Raw genomic sequence first — 21,057 nt, 5'->3', positions numbered from 1 at the left:
GACCTTCTGGAAAAGGAAAAACTATGGAGACAGTAAAAAGAACAGTAGTTGACAAGGGTTAGGGGGAGGGAACAGTGAATAGGCAGAGCACAGAGGATTTTTAGGGCACTGAGACTGCACTGTATGATACTATAATGGCAGATCCCTGTCTTTATACATTTGTCACACCCATAGAATGTACAACACAGAGACTGAACCCTCATGTAAACCATGGGATCTGGGTGATAATGACAGGTCCACGGAGGTTCATCGATTGTAACAAATGCACCATTTAGTGGGGATATTGAGAAAGGGAGAGGCTGGGGGGTGGGGCAGAGGGTATATGAAAAAATCTCTGTACCTTCCTCTCAATTTTGCTGTGAACATAAAACTGCTCTAAAAAAATAGTCTTCCAAACAAAACAGCTCATTGTTCGTATTGCCAGGGCACAGCCACTTTCTCTGAACACCAGTAAATTTAAAAACAGAATCATACTGCTCCCTCCACTCTCCCTATACCTACTGAATTTCAGAGCAGCTGCAAAAGTTGATGAGTGAACCTGGATTTCTAGATAATGAATGCAGAGGAAATCAGGACAAGAGGCAATCACCAGTTTGTGAAACCCCAAATGAAGTCACAGATCTAGAAGATCATCACCAAGGGTTTGTAAAATATCAGTTGAAAAACTTAGTAGATATTTTCTTAATAAAAGTTGGCATTAGTCACCAGCAATCATCAATAACCCTTAAGATAATTAAAAATAAGGCCATTGGTCTTGGCTAGACGTGGAAGCAACCTAAGTGTCCACCGACAGATGAATGGATAAAGAAGATGTGCTACATATATACAGTGGAATACTACTCAGCCATAAAAAAGAATGAAATAATGCCATTTGCAGCAACATGGGTGGACCTAGAGATGATCATACTAAGTGAAGTCAGTCAGACATAGCAGCAGCATTTACAATAGCCAGGACATGAAACCAACCTAAATGTCCATCAGCAGAGGAATGGATTAAGAGGATGTGGTACATATACATAATGGAATATTACTCAGCCATAAAAAGGAGCGAAGCTGGGTCATTTGTAGAGACGTGGATGGACCTAGAGACTGTCATACAGAGTAAGGTAAGTCAGAAAGAGAAAAACGGATATCGTATATTAACGCATATATGTGGAATCTAGAAAAATGGTACAGATGATCTTATTTGCAAAACAGAAATACAGACACAGAGAACAAATGTATAGATACCAAGGAGGGGGGTGGGATGAATTGGGAGATTGGGATTGACATATATACACTATTGATACTATGTATAAAATAAGAACCTACTATATAGCACAGGGAACTCTGCTCAGTGCTCTGTGGTGATCTAAATGGGAAGGAAGTCCAAAAAGAGGGGATATATGTATACGTTTAGCTGATTCATTTTGCTGTACAGTAGAAACTAACACAACATTGTAAAGCAACTATACTCCAATAAAAATTAATTTTAAAAAATCTCTACCACTGGGGATTAGGAATGAGCATTTCTTAAAAGATCTCTAGATGTTTAATGCGGGCAGGGAGGGTAGAGAAGAAAAATCTTTTAACCCAGTTTACCAGGTACGCAATATGGAGCCGGGGCAAGGAGGATGATTAAAAAAATCTAGATGAGAATCAGCTAGTTTTCTTATAAAAATAACTCATTATTAATCAACTGTTTGGTGTTACCCTAGGCTTTTAAAATAATATGAGGGTTTAGCCACGGACCTAACTCAAGAAGCCAGAAATGTCGGTAATTGAAAGAAAACTCAGTTTCAGCAACACAAATAAAATGAATTTGTTAATTATAAGGTGTTTTGTATAAAAATGTTAGGTGTTATTTGAAGTTTCTATTTAAATGTGATGGTCAATTAAATTTTTTTTTTCCATTTTATTCCTTCCCTTGAAAGCATTTCAATGTGTAAGAGTGTAGAATTTAGCTATGGGAAAAAAAATGTAATGGGATCGACGTAATGGGATCTTTCTTGGAAACGGAACATCATGCCACATTTCAGTGTCATGCTGTTGAAAATTAGCCATGATTCCACATTCAGCAAATTGCTGTGGATAGAGAAGCATCTTGGCTGACGCAAGAACTCACTAGGTTGGGGAATAGTAGTTGATTTTTAAACCAATCTTGGATAATTAGACGAAAAGTATTCCGTTTTCCATCATTTGCTGTTCTCTCTCTTAAAGTAAACGCATTTCACAGTTGCTTTACTTACGTAAATGTAGGTTACAAAACAACGTCCACAATAACAACAAAATAATGTGAAGGGGTCGGACAAGTTGAGTGCTACGGTGGACGTTTTAAAGGACTCTTCATTGGAGAAATGGATGTTCAGGTCTCTTAGCCAGCAAGGGCGTGTTATGGAACCAAAATTGAGTCCACTTGCCTGACATGCAGTAAAGCCAGTCTACTGACACCAGGTTGCGGTGAAGGAAAGTACATTGTTTGTTTCAGGTGCCAAGCAAGGATGGGCATCTCGTGCTCAAAAGACCTGAACTCCCTGGTGGATTTTAGACAAGGCTTTCTTTTTATCAATTTTTATTGGAGTATGGTTGCTTTACAATGTTATGTTAGTTTCTACTGTATAGCAAAGTGAATCAGCTATACATATACATATAGCCCCTCCTTTTTAGATTCCCTTCCCATTTAGGTCACCACAGAGCATTGAGTAGAGCTCCCTGTGCTATACAGTAGGTTCTCATTAGTTATCTGTTTAATACATAGTAGTGTATATATAATCAATCCAATCTCCCAATTCATCCTGCCCCGCTTCCCCCCCTTAGTATCCATAAGTTTGTTCCCTACGTCTGTGTCTCCATTTCTGCTTTGCAGATAAATTCTTCTGTACCATTTTTCTAGGTTCCACATATAAGTAATATTATACGATATTTGTTTCTCTTTCTGACTTACTTCACTCTGTATAACAGTCTCTAGGTCCATCCACGTCTCCACAAATGACACTATTTCATTCCTTTTTATGGCTGAGTAATATTCCATTGTATATATGTACCACATCTTCTTTATCCATTCCTCTGTTGATAGACATTTAGGTTGCTTCCATGTTCTGGCTATTGTAAATAGAGAAGGCTTTTTAAAGGCAGCATTAGAGGTGTGGGTTGCAGAGTATGTGACCAGCTTGTACACAGTTCTCTGATTGGTTGACAGTGAGGTAACAGGGTGATGTTTCAGAAATCTCAGTCATCAACCCTCTGGTTCCAACTGGTCTGGGGTCTGCGTGCTTGTGGGCAGCATGCAGTTAACTTCTTCCTCCTGGTGGGGTTTCGGTATCTGCAAAACAGCTCAAAGGACGTGGCTCGGAATATGATCTATAGCCCTTGAGGAGGAACCAAAGGGCCTTGACTTTGTTTAATGGCTAAAGTATTATTATTTTTTTGTCTTGCTTGACTGTTTTCCTTTGTTTCTATATTTTCTCACTTCTCTGATTAAATTTGCTCTTTGAAGGCCTAGGAGGCTAAAGCTTTTTTGCAAATAAGAGGCAGGGGATATCAGGGAGGGATCTGTCCCTGGGAAGGTCCCACAAGGTCCTGCTGGGTTTCAGGCGGTAGTGGTGTCTCAGACTGATTTGCTGCTCTAATAAAATACCACAGACTGGGTGACTTATAAACAAGAGACATTTATTTCCCATAGTTCTGGAGGCTGGAAAATGTGGGTTCCAGAGTGGTCGAGTTCTGGGGGCGAGGGAGGACCCTCTCTCCGGGTGCAGACTGCCGACTTCTTGAAGTCGTATCCTCGCATGGCTAGTTCTCTGGGGTCTCTTTTATAAGGGCACTAATCCCATTCACGGGGGCTCCAACCTCACGACCTCATCACCTCCCAAAGACCCTACCACCTAACACCATCACATTGGGGGGTTAAGATTTCAACATATGAATTTGAGGGGAACAAAAGGATGCATTCCATCATTGCAGGTGGGAATGGTAGGGGGTGGCATTGGTCATTAATACAGGTATCACACCTACTTAAGTGGACTTAGCCCAATGTGTAGGTAACACATCTTATGGACACGTGACTCAGTGGGACCTACTGCTTCATAGTTAGAGAGTTTCTCTTTGGGGTGATGAAAAGTTTTGCAGAAAGGCAGTGGTTGAACATCATTGTGAATGTAATTAATCCCATTGAATTGTACACTTAGAAATGATTAGAACATCAGAATGTATAGGGATACACACACGCATACGTATATATGTTCATTTGATTTCACTCAATTTAAGGACTGTTTGAGGCAACATCAGAATATAGTACCCCATGCATTTTTTTCCCAAAAATAAAAGCGTCCAGATTCCAGCTAGAGACACAAAAGGAACAGAGACTTTCCGGTACTTGAGCATAAAATTGGTCACAATTTCTGGCAGATGAAGCAAAAAGGAAAGAGAGAGAGACATACTCGGTTCCAGGATTTTTGTGTCTGGCTAGAAAGAACTTTTCCCTTTTCTTCCTGCCTCTTTATGAAGAGCAGTTATAGGGTTGCTGATAAAAGAGGAGGCAGTGAGGGAAGGTTCCATGCCCTTTTTTCCTGCTGAGGCTGGCAGGTTCACCGATGACATTAAGAATAACATACCAAAGTCTGCAGTGACCTCCCTGACCAGAGACTCTGCCCCTTATATTGTGACTGCCAACTGTCTTGAACCTAGAAAAAAACGAAAAGAGAGCAAACATTTTCTCCATTAAGCTTCAGAGAGAAAACATCCCTCCAGAAGCATTTTAGACTTCTGACCTCCAAAACTGTAAGATAAGAAATATGTGTGTAGGGAGTTCCTTGTGGCCCAGTGGTTAAGACTACACGCTTCCACTGCAGGGGGCACAGGTTTGATCCCTGGTCGGGGAACTAAGATCCCACATGGCGTGGTCAAAAAATAATTAATTAATTAATTAATTTAAAAAACATATTTTAAAATGAAAAATAAATTTTAAAAAGAAGATAATAAAAAAAGACATATGTGTGTATTAAACCACTAGGTTGGTGGTAATTTGTTACAGCAGCAATAGGAGACTCATACTACATACATTATTTAGTTTTTATTTATTGTCTGTCTACACACACTAGAATATGAGTTTCAGGTGGTCAAAGATCCAGTTTTATCTGCTTCATAAATGGTGGCTTTCTCTTCACCATAAGGCCAAGCAGCGCCTGGAATATTCCAGACACCCATGAAGTTCTGTTGAATGAGCTGTCAATTAACCCCATGTGCTTGTTAATATTTAATCTTTATTACATTTTCATCATCTTAAAATCTGTACTTTTCCCACCGTCGACTCCAGTTCTGGTTCTGCTTTTGCTTTTCGGCCACTGCAAGGTAAATGATCATTTGTTGAACCCAAGGGTTATGGTCAAAATTTAATGGACCAAAGGTGGCTCTTCGTGCCTTCTGTGTATGAGAGAGTTGATGTCTTTGACTCTGGAGAACTGCTTTGTTGAAGCACAAGTTTGTGAGGTGTAAAAAGTTCTTAAATAGAAAATTGGCACAATTAGAGTTGTTTAACATCTAATCTGTAAGAACAGAGAGTTATCTTCTTCTTGAGATGAATTTGCCCATATCGGTTTTGTTCTGTGACCCATTTAGTGTTTTTTTGTTACGTTACTTCTTTCAGGGAGGAGGCTTAATTCCTAACATCCAAATTTCTCAGTAAAGCCTTCCCTGCATCTCCATGTGCCCCTAGGAAAGAGTTATCAAAAATGACAATGGCAGTTATAACAGTAAATATTCGTACAGTAAGAGAGACAATGGGATTTTGTAACTGCTCACAAATCAAAAGTCTGTCCTGTTTCGTGGACACAGAATTGCAAAATGTCATCTCAAGCACTTGGTGAAATCCTCTTCCAATTTGAAAGCATACAGTTTCAAAATTAGCTACCGTTTGGGGTCTTGTAAGAAGGAAAGGTACTTTAATGGGGCTTAGAAAAGGCGTCCCAAGTATGCATTGTGGTCGAGGACAACAGGAGTTTGAGAGTCATGGGCATGTGAACCAGCCATTCTTGGAAAGAAAAATAGCAGAAATGTCCCCAAAACACTGATCTTAGGAGAGTTATAAACATAATATATAGTTACTGAGAACAAGGCAAAGAGCATGGTCAAAGCATTCAACTAAAGGGACAGTTTTCGTGTGTGATACATGGACGGTATATACACACTCATTGCTGGGAAATATCACCTTCTTTCTTCAATAACTTTTCCGAACTGAAACTAAACATTCTATTGGGATTTTAGCTCTTTTATGGGTCATTCTATTCACTTGTTGCTAATGTGTTATATCCTCTAAGATCGTCCCAGTGGTTTTCTTAATTAAAACAGTCTTCTTTATTTTTTTTTTCTACAATGTTGTATTAGTTTCAGGTGTACAGCAAAGTGATTCAGTTACATATTTTTTTTCATATTCTTTTCCATTATAGGTTATTACAAGGTATTGAGTAGAGTTCCCTGTGCTATACAGTAGGACCTGTTGTTTATCTATTTTATATATAATAGTGTGTATATGTTAATCCCAAACTCCTAATTTATCTCCACCCCCCCCTTTCCCCTTTGGTAACCATAAGTTTGTTTTGTATGTCTGTGAGTTTATTTCTGTTTTGTAAATAAGTGCTTTTGTATCAGTTTTTTAGATTCCACATATAAGTGATATCATATGATATTTGTCTTTGTCTGACTTATTTCACCCAGTATGATCATCTCTAGGTCCATCCATGTTGCTTTAAGTGGCATTATTTCATTCTTTTATATGGGTGAGTAGTATTCCATTGTATATCTATGCCACATCTTCTTTATCCATTCTCCCAAGGCAATAGAAATAAAAACAAAAGTAAACAAATGGGACCTAATCAGACTTCTGCACAGCAAAGGAAACCATCAACAAACAGTCTTCTTAATCATGTTCCAAGTTTCCCAGAGAAAACCAGCGTTGGAAAGCTTGGGAATATTTCTGGACACAGAAAACATTATGTGAGTTAGTAGACCTCACTGGCGTTTGATAGAGATGAAAAAGAATGCGTGGTTTTTATTACATTCAGTTGTTGTGATCATCTCATGGATAAATGATAACAAACCAGATTAATTCTTGTCTGCCCATGGACGATATCCAACAATAAATACTAGGAAACCCCACTACCATCATGCTTGTTTTGCAACTGAGGATAAAACAGAGCGGCCTACTTTATTAAATTTGTTCACTTTGAGAGGAATTATCCAAATCATGTTTCACATTTGTAACATAGAGGTGTATGTCATCTTTTTTTTCTTAAATGCAATTTACAGTGCCCTGAATACCATATAGGTACTAAATATATATCTTATGTATGTTTCATAAATATACTGTGTTGGCAAAAAGTATGACTTTCAATCCTAATAGGTTTTAAAATATTCTTATTAGAAACAAATTGAAGCTCATAAATGAAAAAAAAGATTTCGTGTAAGTTTTTAAAATATCTATGGAAATCCACTCTAATGTATCATTTTCCCTCAGCTTTTAGCACATTACTTGGGTCATTGTGGTATATCATAAATGTTGTTTGAATAAGCATCTCCATAATTTTCCCAGCATGAATAAACCTGCGATATACATTTTGCATTGCCTTTCTCTTTAGACTTTAAGCACCTCATAAAAACTTAATAAACAGACTGTAAAGAAATATCTATCACCTTCATGCAAAATTATTCACCAGCCACATTTGCAGTCACAGAGCACATAAGGTTTATCGTCTGCATAATCTTAAAGACAAAGTCTAAGTAGACCAGTAATCCATTTTCCCTACGGACCCATTTTATTTATCAATAGACGCCTCTCCTCACTTGCTATATGTAGGTGAAACAGAAATCAATAGCAGCGTTTCTCGTATCAAGGAAATCAGTCTAGTCGGTGACTGTTTTTAAACACATGCTGTCCATCAGACACAGTGCAATTAGTTCCCGGAGCTATGTTATGTGTTGGATACTTACTCTTCTCAATTCCACAGCTGAGAAAAATGAAGCTTTGAAATCTTTTATTTTTTATTTTTTTTAATATTTTTTATTGAAGAATAGTTGATTTACAATGTGTTAATTTCTGCTGCACAGCAAAGTGACTCAGTTATACACACATATACATTCTTTTTCATATTCTTTTCCATGATGGTTTATCCCAGGATATTGAGTATAGTTCCCTGTGCTCTACAGTAGGACCTTGTTGTTTATCCATTCTGTATATACCAGTTTGCATCTACTAACCCCAAACTCCCAGCCCATCCCTCCCCCACCCCCTCCCCCTTGGCAACCACAAGTCTGTTCTCTGTGTCTGTGAGTCTGTTTCTGTTTTGTAAATATGTTCACTTGTGTCATATTTTAGATTCTACATATAAGTGATATCATATGGTATTTGTCTTTCTCTTTCTGACTTACTTCACTTAGTATGGTCATCTCTAGGTCCATCCATGATGTTTCAAATGGCATTATTTCCTTCTTCTTTATGGCTGAGTAGTAGTATCCTGTTGTATACATCTACCTCATCTTCTTTATCCATTCATCTGTCGATGGACACTTAGGTTGCTTCCATGTCCTGGCTATTGTAAATAGTGCTACAATGAACATTGGGGTACGTGTATCTTTTTGAATTATGCTTTTGTCTGGATATATGCCCAGGAGTGGGATTGCTGGATCATATGGTAGCTCTGTTTTTAGTTTTCTGAGGAACCTCCATACTGTTTTCCACAGTGGCTGCCCCAACTTACATTCCTGCCAACAGTGCAAGAGGGTTCCCTTTTCTCCACACCCTCTCCAGCATTTATTGTTTTAGACTTTTTGATGATGGCCATTCTGACAGGTGTGAGGTGACACCTCACTGTAGTTTTGATTTGTATTTCTCTAATAATTAGTGATGTTGAGCAGCTTTTCATGTGCCTACTGGCCATCTGTATGTCTTCTTTGGAGAAATGTCTCTTTAGGTCTGCTGCCCATTTTTTGGCCAGGTTGTCTGTTTTGTTGTTGTTGAGTTGGATGAGCTGTTTGTTTACCTTGGAATTTAAGCTCCTTGTCAGTCACGTCATTTGCAAATATTTTCTCCCATTCTGTAAGTTATCCAACTTACAAGTTTTTGCACAGTAAAGGAAACCATAAACAAAACGAAAAGGGCTCTGAAATCTTGGGTAATATGCCCGAGGCTTTCCTGTAGATTCAAATCCAAGGCTGACTTGACTGATTCCAGTACAAGCAATAACCGGGCTACGGACCTGCGGGCAGACACCCTTCCTATAGAGCGGTCAGTTCTATCATAGAAACTCACTTAAAGCAATTTACTGACTTGAGAGAATTGAGACCCTTAGGAAAATTTTGAAAAGGGGCCCGCATTGGTGGAGGGAAAGAGATAAAATGGCAGTGCCTGTATCTGCGGGTGATTCCTGCTTAAGGGGTTGGACCAGGGAGGTGACAGAGCTGGTCTCCAGGTGGCACTGTACCCCATGGGCAAATAGTGGGGTTTGATGTGAGGCCATATCTACAGGAGGAAGGCAGCTTACAGGATCCCGGCAGCCCTGTAAAGAACATCCTAGGAAGAGATGGAGAAGAGTGAATATACAAAGGCAAAGAGAGATAGAAAGGCAGGGCATATCCCAGGGGGCAGTTACGTGTAATGTGGTAGATTTGTAGGCTAAAGGGCGTGTGTGGAGCATGTCCAGAGATGTAGAGATGGGACCCCAGGGAATGGCCCTGGACATCCCACTAATGCATTTGACTTTAAAACAAGCTTGCTCTGTGTGTGTGTGTGTGTGTGTGTGTGTGTGTGTGTGTGTATGATTGCTAAAAAAGCAGTTACAAATTGGAAGAAAAAGCACACAGATATTTAAAATTAAGAGTAAAAATCACCTGTAGCCACCTTCCTAGAGAGAAACGCTATGAACTGCTTGATTTCCTTTCAGAGTTTGTATTTCACACACCCATTTGAAGATGTTCGTAAAAATCGGATCATAAGACACAGTATTCAGCAACTCACGGTTTTCTGTGAAGAGAACTTGGATGTGGTTCTGTGTTTACACATTTAAATACTCTGTATCATTTTATACACACAAAGAGCCTCCCGTTATATGGATTCAGCCAACAGCATTCATGCAACAAATCTCCTATTCATGGACGCTGAGATTCCTGTCATCCTTATTTTCAAAATTATAATCAATAAGAATTGATTGGATTCTTACATGGCTATTTCTATTTGTAGATCCTTGCATGACTTATTTCTGTACATTCAGATAGAGATTTTTTATAGAAAAAGCATTTATGGAAATAGAACTGGTGGGTCAGAGGGATTCAGATTTTCATTTTCATGAGTTTTGTCAATTTGTGTACATTGGGGAGCGCCATGATTACATTGATACTGTAGAAATGGATTGGAAGCAGTAAGGTTGAGGCAGTGGATTGGAGCTCTTATCTCGGACACTGTGGGTACAGAATCCTAGGGGTGATGATGTGTATGAGCTATTCAAGAAATCAAACCAAAAGGATCTGGCGGCCAGTAGAGCTTGAGTCATCACCAGATCTGGAGAAATGATCAAGGGTGAGGGTTGGAACCACAAAGAATCCAAAGTTGGCTCAAAGGGGGTTTGGTTCCAGACTGGCTGTTGCCAAATTTTCATCATCATGAAACGTGTGCCAATTATCTTCACCTTTTCATTGGCATTGTGTAATAAATAAACGGTGTTTATCACTTTGTATTTTGTTTCCAGAATAGAACTGGTTTTAGTTTTGTGAATCCGTATAATTTCAACTAAAGTACTTTAAGATGTCTGTGCAGCGTCATTCTAAATCATTCTGTGGGGATAGAATATGCTTTATGAAAACAGTGCAAGGAATCCCACTAATAACATCATGGGCCCCAGGTTTGGAAACCGATGCTGTAGAAATCGTGTGTCCTTCATAAGCATCTTCAATTTATTCTACTGACATTGGAAATAGCACTGTGTGATACTGCGCTGATGATGAGATACCATAGAAGCAGCATCAGTTATGACTCGTGTCATTTTTAAGGAAAATGAAAACTAAAAACAGACACAATTTCAATTTGCTTTGCCTATCACACCTGCAGAATTTGAATGTATACCCCCCTTCCCTTTCATCCTATACTTTAGAATCTGTGCCCTTTTGTTAAGTCATAAATGGTTCCAATAAGAAAACTTCACTTTCACCTTGTAATAAACGCAGCCAGTGAATAATTTCCTATAAATATCAAAGAATATAGATGTGCATTTATTGGCCTGTTTTTCACATTTCTACCTCTGCTGTAATTCTCATTACACAGATTTCTGTTTGGGCTCATTTGTGTGACCTAAAGTAAATTCTGTCTAGTCTCATTGAAACAATTTCATATAAACATTTCCTTTTTGCTTTTACTCCATTAAATTAAATATTGTGTGTACGAATACACACACACACTCTCAAATACACACACACACTCAAATACACACATATGTATGTGTGTATGTATATATATATGTGTGTGTGTATATATTTATATATATGTCTGCACACATATATATACAAATATGAGGGAGGGATTCTGATATAATAAAGGCTAGTGATTTGCTGTATTTTGCAAATCCTCCTGCTACTCCAAAGAAACCAAATAATCAAAATAGGTCATTATGCAAACATATACATATATATGCACACATATATAGAATTCTTTTAGAAATATAGTTGAGACCCTAGATTAATTCTGCGAATTACAGGTGAATACACACCCTGAAAATATAAAAGATATTTTTCTATATTCACTTAGTAATTATCTTCTGTTTAATGGTCATCAAAAAAAATGCTACTGTGCTTATGTAATGAATTATTTCCTAAGAGATAAAGTCCTTTGTGGCATTGAAGTCATGTTAAAACAAACCAAAATCCAGCCACGTCTGACCCCTCTGGGTTTCTTACTGTTGACCTGAAGTGGACGGAAAACCATGTGGCCCGGAATCGTTCTCCTAAACCCCTGCAATTCAAATGAGCGAGAGACATTTAGATCATGATTAGCTACCGTAAAGCCCTGAAACTTTCTATTCTAGAGCAATATTAAGACCAAATACAACATACGTGATATTCATTTCATTCAACATGCAGGTGGGAAACGGGATTTTGGTTTTTTAAGCATCTTTTCCATGAACCAAGTTTTAAAATAACCACACAGCCCCTCAGCTTATCCCGTGTATTTGTGTGTGTGTGTATTTTGTTCCTTCCACTACTCTGAATGAAACTCAGCATCAGTCTAGTCATTAATCTGTCTGAATTCAAATGGTCTCTTTTGTGCGTCTCTTTCATTGTTCAGTTGTGTGTGGGGAGTGGTAACGGCTTACTGCTTTACAAGCTTCAGTTCAGAGACAGTAAATCTCAAAAACCAATGTTTCATCAGCTGAAATGCTGAGAGGATTTGGGGTCCAAGAATGTTTGTCCATGAAAGGAGCTGTTTGTTTAAAATCACTGGCGTTAGCCAGTCAAGGAAAGTTATGTGCTCATCTGGGAAACTGACTTCTGCGGATGCTTCAATGTTTGGTAATGTGTGTGTGTGTTTCCCAGTTGATACGCTGCTATCATGTTGTTGTTCATAGAGTCCCACGCTAGGAAGCCCACACACATCCGATGTCTGGGTTATATCGAACACCGTGTTTTGACAGTCAGAATCGGAAAGGAATATGCTGTCATAGGGAACATAAAATGACTTGCATTCATTCTGTCCCTGCAGTGGGAACTCTGACCTGCTTATCATTTCAATTTTAAAAAAGAACCAAAAAAAAAAAGCAATCCCTGGATGTTGCAATAAATGAAGATTCCACGGCAGACGCTATGGAAACACCAGCTTCCAAAAAACCCACGTGTCTTTGCTCAAGTTCAGAGACACGTGGAGAGCTGTTTCCCTCAGGACTTTTGGAAGGCAAGCAGAATTGCCAAGATCAAGGCTTTCCATGGGCTGCTCTTAGGAGAAGTCAGATTTGCCAGGGTATGGAAGATTAATGAGCCCACCCTTGGAGAGGTTTTACAAGTCATGTTTTGCTGGGGACGGAGGGGCTCTGATTTCATAAAGCCTCGCGATTTACCATCTGTTGCAAATCCTCCCCAGAAACAGGAAGCGACTAGGTCATTCCGTGAGAGCAGAGAGTAGGAGGGCGGTGGACAGAGGAGGGATGAGTTAAAAACAGAACAGTTCCGCCAGAAAATTCCTGGAGCCTTTAGAAATGAACCACCTCTTTCCTGAATGCGGGAAGAGAGGCTTGTCTTACGGTTCTTACACGGTACCCAGGCTGCCATTATAAGCCTGTTCCGTCCATAAAGCTGGCATGAAAGAGGCTTTTCTCCCAAGCAGGGCGCGATTCATTTTATGAGAAAGCATGTAAAACGTAAGAGGGATGAATGTGGAGGCCCCAGAACATTCACGGGCATGAAACACTAATTAGTAATTGCTAATTAAACAAGGAGGGCCTGGAAACATCTGAGCACCCCCTCTCATCATAGCTAATCTCACATCCATCCCCAGGAACCTAAGACGGGAGTGGGTTTGTGCGATGTGCCCTAAATGTTCAACCTGGCAGTTGTCATCTTGCATCTACCTGTAGGGCTAGGCGATCGTGAGTCCCGATTATTGTGATTTTAGAATAACAGCAACAATAACCCTTCTGGCTGCTTTCTTTTGAACCAGACCATTTCTAATCCCCTCCTGGCTCCCATCCCCCATTTCCCACAGGTACTCAGGCAAGCTCTGGAAGGGAAGCTTCATTCTCCTCAGTAAGTGTAAGATCTCATCCTTTATGATTTTGTTTTAGGTTTTGAGAAGCCGGTACTCCGAGAACCTCTTGGATTGCCGTCAGCTTTGCTTAGGGATGTGTTTGAAGGCATTGGTTCTCATTTCTGTTATTTTAGGGCTTGGATCAGTCTGTCTTCATATAAACACTGCGGCTGCTTTCCATGGTTATTGAATAAGCATTCGTTGAAATGGGTGAACGTCATGACCCTTGGAATAAAGAAATGGTGCAGAAAGGAAAAATATCATAATTGGGGATTTGGTGTAGGGGCAAATAAGAATGGGAAGTGGAAAAAACAACAACAACAACAACTTTTTATGACTTTTTTTTCCCCCAGAAGGCTTATTCAAGACAGATTTGGACATAAAGTTGGATTAAAGTTTGTGCAAGTATTTAAGCTTGGAGGATGCTTTATAAAATATTCATAGTTTTGAATCTGAGTGGGAGAGTGTCTCTTCCACAAAAATGACTTCAAACATCAGAGGAAAGCAGAGTTTCCAGGTCAAGATCTTTTTGCAATGTGAGAGGAACAGGGAATGAGATAGATCTCGAAAACTGATCACTTTGCCACAATTAAATGCCCGTATTGCCTTATTTGCAGCTTTAAAAAAAGGAAGAATTTAGAATTTGATGCCTTGAGTGAAATCTAATTGCTTAATTTACAGAATCCTCCTATTTTTTAAAATAAAATGTACCAGCCCATGGTATTTTGGGGACAGTTGGGGAGATCTGAATATGCACTGGCTTTTGGCTGAGATTAAAGAATTATAAGTTTCTGCTTGTAACTGTGATATCTTCCTTATATAGAAAAATAGAGATGCATCCTAAACTATTTAAGTGTGGCATGACATGATGGCTATAATTCACTTTGAAATTTAAGCATTAAAAGGAGTTAAATGAAAATATTAATGAGGAATTCAATGGGGAAAAGCAAACCTATACAGGTTTTATATACAGTGCACACAATCTTATACACAGATGCCAACACACACACTGTTTTGCCCTGAAAAACTTCTTTTAGGAGTCTTTTTTGTTTTCCCAAGGAAAACCAACATATACACAGGAGTGATAATTTAAATCTAGTAAAGTGTATAGGTTTCTGATATTGTCGTGTACTGTAAATATTTTAGATTCATTTCGCCTTATATGTTAACCCCATACAAACCCCCAGATGAGACACTTTATTATAGTGTCAAAAGAAACAAAAACCATTGTAACTCTTATTTACACAATATACTCCTTTCTGCCATGGAAAAGGTGCTACACTGTTGCTTCTCATACATAGGAAGGAAATGTGAAGAATGAACAAAAGTAAACCATGGAATGTCTTTCCAAATAGCAGCGATGTTGACGTATATTTTGTAGGTGACAACCCCACATCTCCTGTGTTCTTTCGCAGGGTTTTTAAGTACCGGCGACCAGGCGGCCAAAGGCAACTATGGGCTCCTGGATCAGATCCAAGCATTACGTTGGATTGAGGAGAACGTCGGGGCCTTCGGTGGGGATGCCAAGAGAGTGACCATCTTCGGCTCTGGGGCGGGTGCTTCTTGTGTCAGCCTCTTGACCTTGTCTCACTATTCAGAAGGTAATGAAAGCATCCCCACAGTGGGAGGGAAGCCTGGGACCCAGAAATGAACCCATATTGAGTTCTTCTCCAAGGTGCATGCAGGGTGGCCATAGTCTCTATTGAAACCTCCACAGAAAAATCCCCCAAATGACATGTATCCACATCCTCTTCTCTTAACTCAGCTTGCTTTCTGATTTTTTAAATTGAGGTATGATTGACATACACCATTAGATTAGTTTCAGGTGTACAACATAACGATTCGCTGTTGATATACAGCGCGAAACAGTCACCACAGGAAGTCCAGTTAACATCTGTCACCATTTAGTTACAAATTCTTTTCCTTCTGATGAGAATGTTAAGATCTCCTCTCTTAGCTACTTTTAAGTATGCAATACAGTATTATTAACTATCTTAACGATATATTTTTCTCACTTAGACTTACGGCAAAGAGCCGTTGCTTACAATAATTGGAGGAAAATGACTTCTTTAGAAATGCCTACACTCTGCTTTTGCCTGTCTGAGTTTATTTGGACAACTTTAAATTTTATTAACTTCAATTTTCATCTTGGGAGAAGAAATATGAAAGGGAATCAGTATATGGATGATGGTTACAGATTTTTAGATTTCGTGATAAACAAAGCTTGTAGCCATATAGTTATAAAGTCACGTCTTTGATGCAAACTAATTCAAGTTGATTCCCTCTGGTCCATTGGTGATGGAGGTTCCCAGCAATATCAGATGAGAGATTTTTAAAAGAAAAATCAACAGAAATTGGGTGCCGTGGGCCTGGAGGCACCTTAATAACTTCCTGGCTCTCCCTTCAAAAATGGAACAAAAATAAAAACAAAACAAGAAAATGCAGCCCTGGGACACTTTGGCAAGTACAAGTGAATATTCATAATAACAATCTGAATCATCAAGGTCGTGTTATGTTTCCTTCTGTGTCATTGGTTGGTTTAAGGATTTACCACATCTATTTGAACCATTTTTACGAAAAGCACCTGAAACTTTAAAGGAATTATTTTTCTTTAAAGAGTCTTATATTATCTTTCTTTAAAATACCCTAAACATGTTAAAAAAAAAAAAAGGGAAGTATCATCGTGCCATATGACAGCATCCCATTTTTTTCCTCACTTCCTACACTATCGTGGACAAGTTGCTGACTCTTTCTGTGCCTTGATTGCTTCATTAGCAAGATATGATTGACGATGATTTTTAAGTCTTGTGAAGTCTGAATTTCTTGATTCTTTATTTCATAATGGCTGAGGAGAGGTAGAATGAAAAGCTTATGTTTGTATTAACCCTTTATTAAAAAAGGAAAAAGTGAGTAAATTAGATCATTAGTGGTAACGATTCCTATAGCATTTTAGAAAATACCCGTATTTTCCCATTTCTCAATGGATATAATCATGGTTCTCCATTTACAAAATAGTCAGGACCAACTCTAGTAGTAATCAAACACATGTCAGCCAAAACTAATGGGGGAAGAGTGTTAATTCCTTAAATCAATAGATCAGAAATGACTATGGTAATGCTTTGCATCATTTCTGCAAAGTAGCTCTCTAAAATCAACCCAGCAATAGAATCAAGAATTAATGAACATACCCAGACTGTTGGCCTTAGCAATTTCACTTGTCATGATATAACTTAATGAAATCAACATACACATGGGAAAAAGGTGTTTTCATGGAGTTTTCTACCACAGCATTCTCATAGCAAAGAATGAAAGGAAAAGCTACAAGACCAAAAAGACAAGAACATTGTAAATGACACATGCATTTACTCGAAGGAACAATAATTTGTTTTAAGAATTGTGCTCAAGATATGCATTAACCTGGGAGACATGATATGAAGAGCTCATTCAGCAAACCATCACCTTGGCCGGGTACCACATTCCCTTTGACCCTGTCATGGACAGGGATGCCATTCCAAGCATCTCTCAGATCCTGATGGAGCAGGGAGAGTTCCTTAATTATGACATCAATATACTATGCAGATGTTGGACACAGTTATACACAACAGACCAATGGGAGGGAAAGCACCAAGAAGGAATGGTACTAAAAATATTAAAGTAGCTCCTATTTTATAGTATGAATTATAGGTGACTTTTTCTTTAATTTTTCAAGTTTTATCACAGGTTGTATTACTTCCCTACCAAAACATACATACACACACACATACACACGGCTACCTCAATCACGGCCAACAGTTATGACAGAGAGAAAAAAATGTGTAACTTCTAGCAACATTTTTCTAATTCTGGTTGTCTTCATTTATGAATGTCTTTTAATAGATCAAATATGGACATCGTTTCCTTAAGGGGCTTTAAAACATTCACCTTGAGAGCCAGACACACGAGTCAATACCTGCACATTGCCAACAGAATGGTAAACATTGGGAAATTGGCCCCAAACGAGCTTGATGATGTGTTGGGCAAAGCCAGATCTTTTTTTTTTTTTTAATTTTTTTTTTTAATTAACTAATTAATTAATTTATTTATTTTTGGCTGTGTTGGGTCTTCGTTTCTGTGAGAGGGCTTTCTCTAGTTGCGGCAAGTGGGGGGCCACTCTTCATCGCGGTGTGCGGGCCTCTCACTGTCGTGGCCTCTCTTGTTGCGGAGCACAGGCTCCGGATGCGCAGGCTCAGTAGTTGTGGCTCACAGGCCTAGTTGCTCCACGGCATGTGGGATCTTCCCAGACCAGGGCTCGAACCCATGTTCCCTGCATTGGCAGGCAGATTCTCAACCACTGCGCCACCAGGGAAGCCCAAAGCCAGATCTTTTTAAACAGCTCAGTCTTGTGTGTCATCTGTAGGCAATCCTCTAGTCTTTAGCACATTTTCCTGACTGCAGTCATGTTTCCTTCATCCTTGATTGCTTGTATGACCTTAAACATCGACAGGGCATGGACTTCTGGACTCCCCGCTGAATGCTTTTATTCTCCCAGTGACTTATGAGGCATCAGAGCTAGATCATGCTGGAGTTCAAGGAAACGACAGGAAGAGATAAGGAATAGAACACCATGATCTTATAGCCTTCCATCTCATACTGCAGTAGTTAAAAATAGACTTTTATTTACTTCTGGACATGCATGTACTAGACTGATCAGATAGGAAATTTTAAGCTACACAGAATTTTACTCATAAAACAGCCCAAGATTTTTCAAGTTTCTCACCAAACAGACATGTTTAAAATGTGGCAGAATAAATTGTACAAAAGTCTGGGCTTTGAGTGGATGCAACTTTGAAATTAATGATTTTTTTTTTGGAAAAAAGATACCTTTTAGTGGGGCATTCAAGTGAAGTTTTTTTTAGGAATAGCTACTTTAATGAATTTATTTTAATTGCGTGTTTTTAGCATCTTCGGTATATGGAGCGTGGAAATAAAAATGCATTCCAGAATTTATACTCTGAAACTGATTTCAGTGGATCTTCCCCCTCTAATAAAATGGTACCTGGTTTTGCCAGTAAGAGAAAACAGCCTTTAACCTCTTATGGCCACAAAGCATATTTTTAGAGGCTGGGGGTTGTGATTACTCTGAGACTCTTTATTTATGACATCTGGGGATGGAGACACTAGTATTACACAAAATTGGGGAAGGAGAAAGAGGTTGTATGTTTTTAGCACTGCAGCTAAAGTGTAAATGCAGTTTCGTTTTCTAAACTCTGTGTGCGTGTGTGTGTGCGTGCGTGTGTGTGTCTGAGAGCATCGTATAATACCACTGTCCAGCAGGAGGGGGAGGGGGAAGAACGAGATAGAAATGAGAGAAAGAGATGCCGAATGCGCTGAATGCTACAGTATCCAGAAATTCACATGCCCGAGAGACAATCAGAGCCTTCTTTGCTGAGTAAAAGCTGCTTTTCTGTCTTTCGGGTTTTCATTTGCATGCCCACAATTTTGCACCTGCAGGTCTGTTCCAGAAGGCCATCATCCAGAGCGGGACTGCCCTGTCCAGCTGGGCCGTGAACTACCAGCCTGCCAAGTACACTCGGATATTGGCAGATAAAGTCGGCTGCAACATGCTGGATACCACGGATATGGTGGAATGCCTTCGGAATAAGAACTACAAAGAGCTCATTCAGCAGACCATCACCCCGGCCACGTACCACATCTCCTTCGGGCCCGTCATTGACGGGGATGTCATCCCCGACGACCCTCAGATCCTGATGGAGCAGGGAGAGTTCCTCAACTATGACATCATGCTCGGGGTCAACCAGGGGGAGGGGCTGAAGTTCGTGGACGGCATCGTGGACAATGAAGATGGCGTGACGCCCAACGATTTTGACTTCTCGGTGTCCAACTTCGTGGACAACCTTTACGGCTACCCGGAGGGGAAGGACACCTTGCGGGAAACCATCAAGTTCATGTACACGGACTGGGCAGATAAGGAGAACCCTGAAACACGGCGGAAAACCTTGGTGGCTCTGTTCACCGACCACCAGTGGGTGGCCCCTGCCGTGGCCACCGCGGACCTGCACGCGCAGTATGGCTCGCCCACCTACTTCTACGCCTTCTACCACCACTGCCAAAGCGAGATGAAGCCCAGCTGGGCGGACTCAGCCCATGGCGATGAGGTCCCCTACGTGTTCGGGACCCCCATGATTGGCCCTACCGAGCTCTTCAGCTGCAACTTCTCCAAGAATGATGTCATGCTCAGCGCAGTGGTCATGACCTACTGGACGAACTTCGCCAAAACCGGGTATGTTCTTCTCCCCATCAGGTTATCGTTTGTCCGGTTCCTCCCTGTAAGTGTGGTTTCCATGACTGGCTAGACTGCGGTGTGCAGGCATGCACACACAGTAACAAAAGCAGTCATTCTTCCCCCCCCAGCATCTAGGGAGACCTCATTCTTTCTTTACCCCTGAATTGTTTTCTGTCAAGTCAGATTTTTGCTAAGGTGCTAGATGCGTATTGAAAATTCTACACTTGCTACTGGGGTCAGATTTAGATATATTTGGCTATTCTATTGAAAACTGATCCTGGAGTTTCAAATCTAGATAGGACCTTGTCTTGTTTGGTAAATAATAGGGTTATCAAAATACATGTGCCACATGGAATGCATAGCCAAGGAATGAAATAAATCTCATAATAAATATATAGAAATACTATATGTGTATATAATATATATATTATATATGTATATGCACATGTAATAACTCATAATCTCATAACCGTAGAGAAATCCCGTGTGTGTGTGTGTGTGTGTGTGTATGTAAGATATATATACACATATGTATCTATATACACGCATAGGATTTCTCCATTGTTGTGAGATTTATTTTCTATATATACGTATACATACAACATATATTTACTTTGTTTATATATGAATATTTACACGTGTTTATTTCATTAATATAAATTTCATACATGTGTGTGTATTTATCGTATATCTATCTATAGACACATATAGAAAGCTCATTGGCTAAATATAGTAGGAAATATACAAGAGTTACATATACAACAGGGTCCACCCGTATTCCACTGAGCAGATTCTCTGCAAACAACCAAAGAAAAGACTCCCCAGCATCTTAAGGAGCTACAAATATCAGAGCATCTTTTCATTTTCTCTTGTCGAATAACCTAATTGTGGAAATTAATGAGATATCATTCTGTTCTACCTGCCTGTGCTTCTGTCATTAACCTTGAGCTTCTTGTACCGAATTTACAGTGAAGATGCTCCCGGCTCTGGAGGATGGAGAATCTTGCTGTGGGTCGCTGGG

The 21,057-nt window shown here is 39.6% G+C and overlaps 1 protein-coding gene across 2 annotated transcripts in view; it reads left to right on the top strand.

The window, feature by feature from the left end:
• The window catches only part of LOC133081565 (neuroligin-4, X-linked), a 256,189-nt gene that overhangs the window by 226,089 nt on the left and 9,043 nt on the right, over window positions 1-21,057 (top strand). For both annotated transcript variants that reach the window (XM_061177759.1, XM_061177758.1), the window contains 2 exons: window positions 15,169-15,354; window positions 19,244-20,033. In XM_061177759.1, coding sequence (XP_061033742.1) covers window positions 15,169-15,354; window positions 19,244-20,033 — 976 coding nt within the window. The remainder of the gene's footprint in view (window positions 1-15,168; window positions 15,355-19,243; window positions 20,034-21,057) is intronic.

Source organism: Eubalaena glacialis, chromosome X (genome assembly GCF_028564815.1).
Source record: "Eubalaena glacialis isolate mEubGla1 chromosome X, mEubGla1.1.hap2.+ XY, whole genome shotgun sequence".
NCBI lineage: Eukaryota > Metazoa > Chordata > Mammalia > Artiodactyla > Balaenidae > Eubalaena > Eubalaena glacialis.
This window is presented reverse-complemented; position numbering and strand designations above follow the sequence as displayed.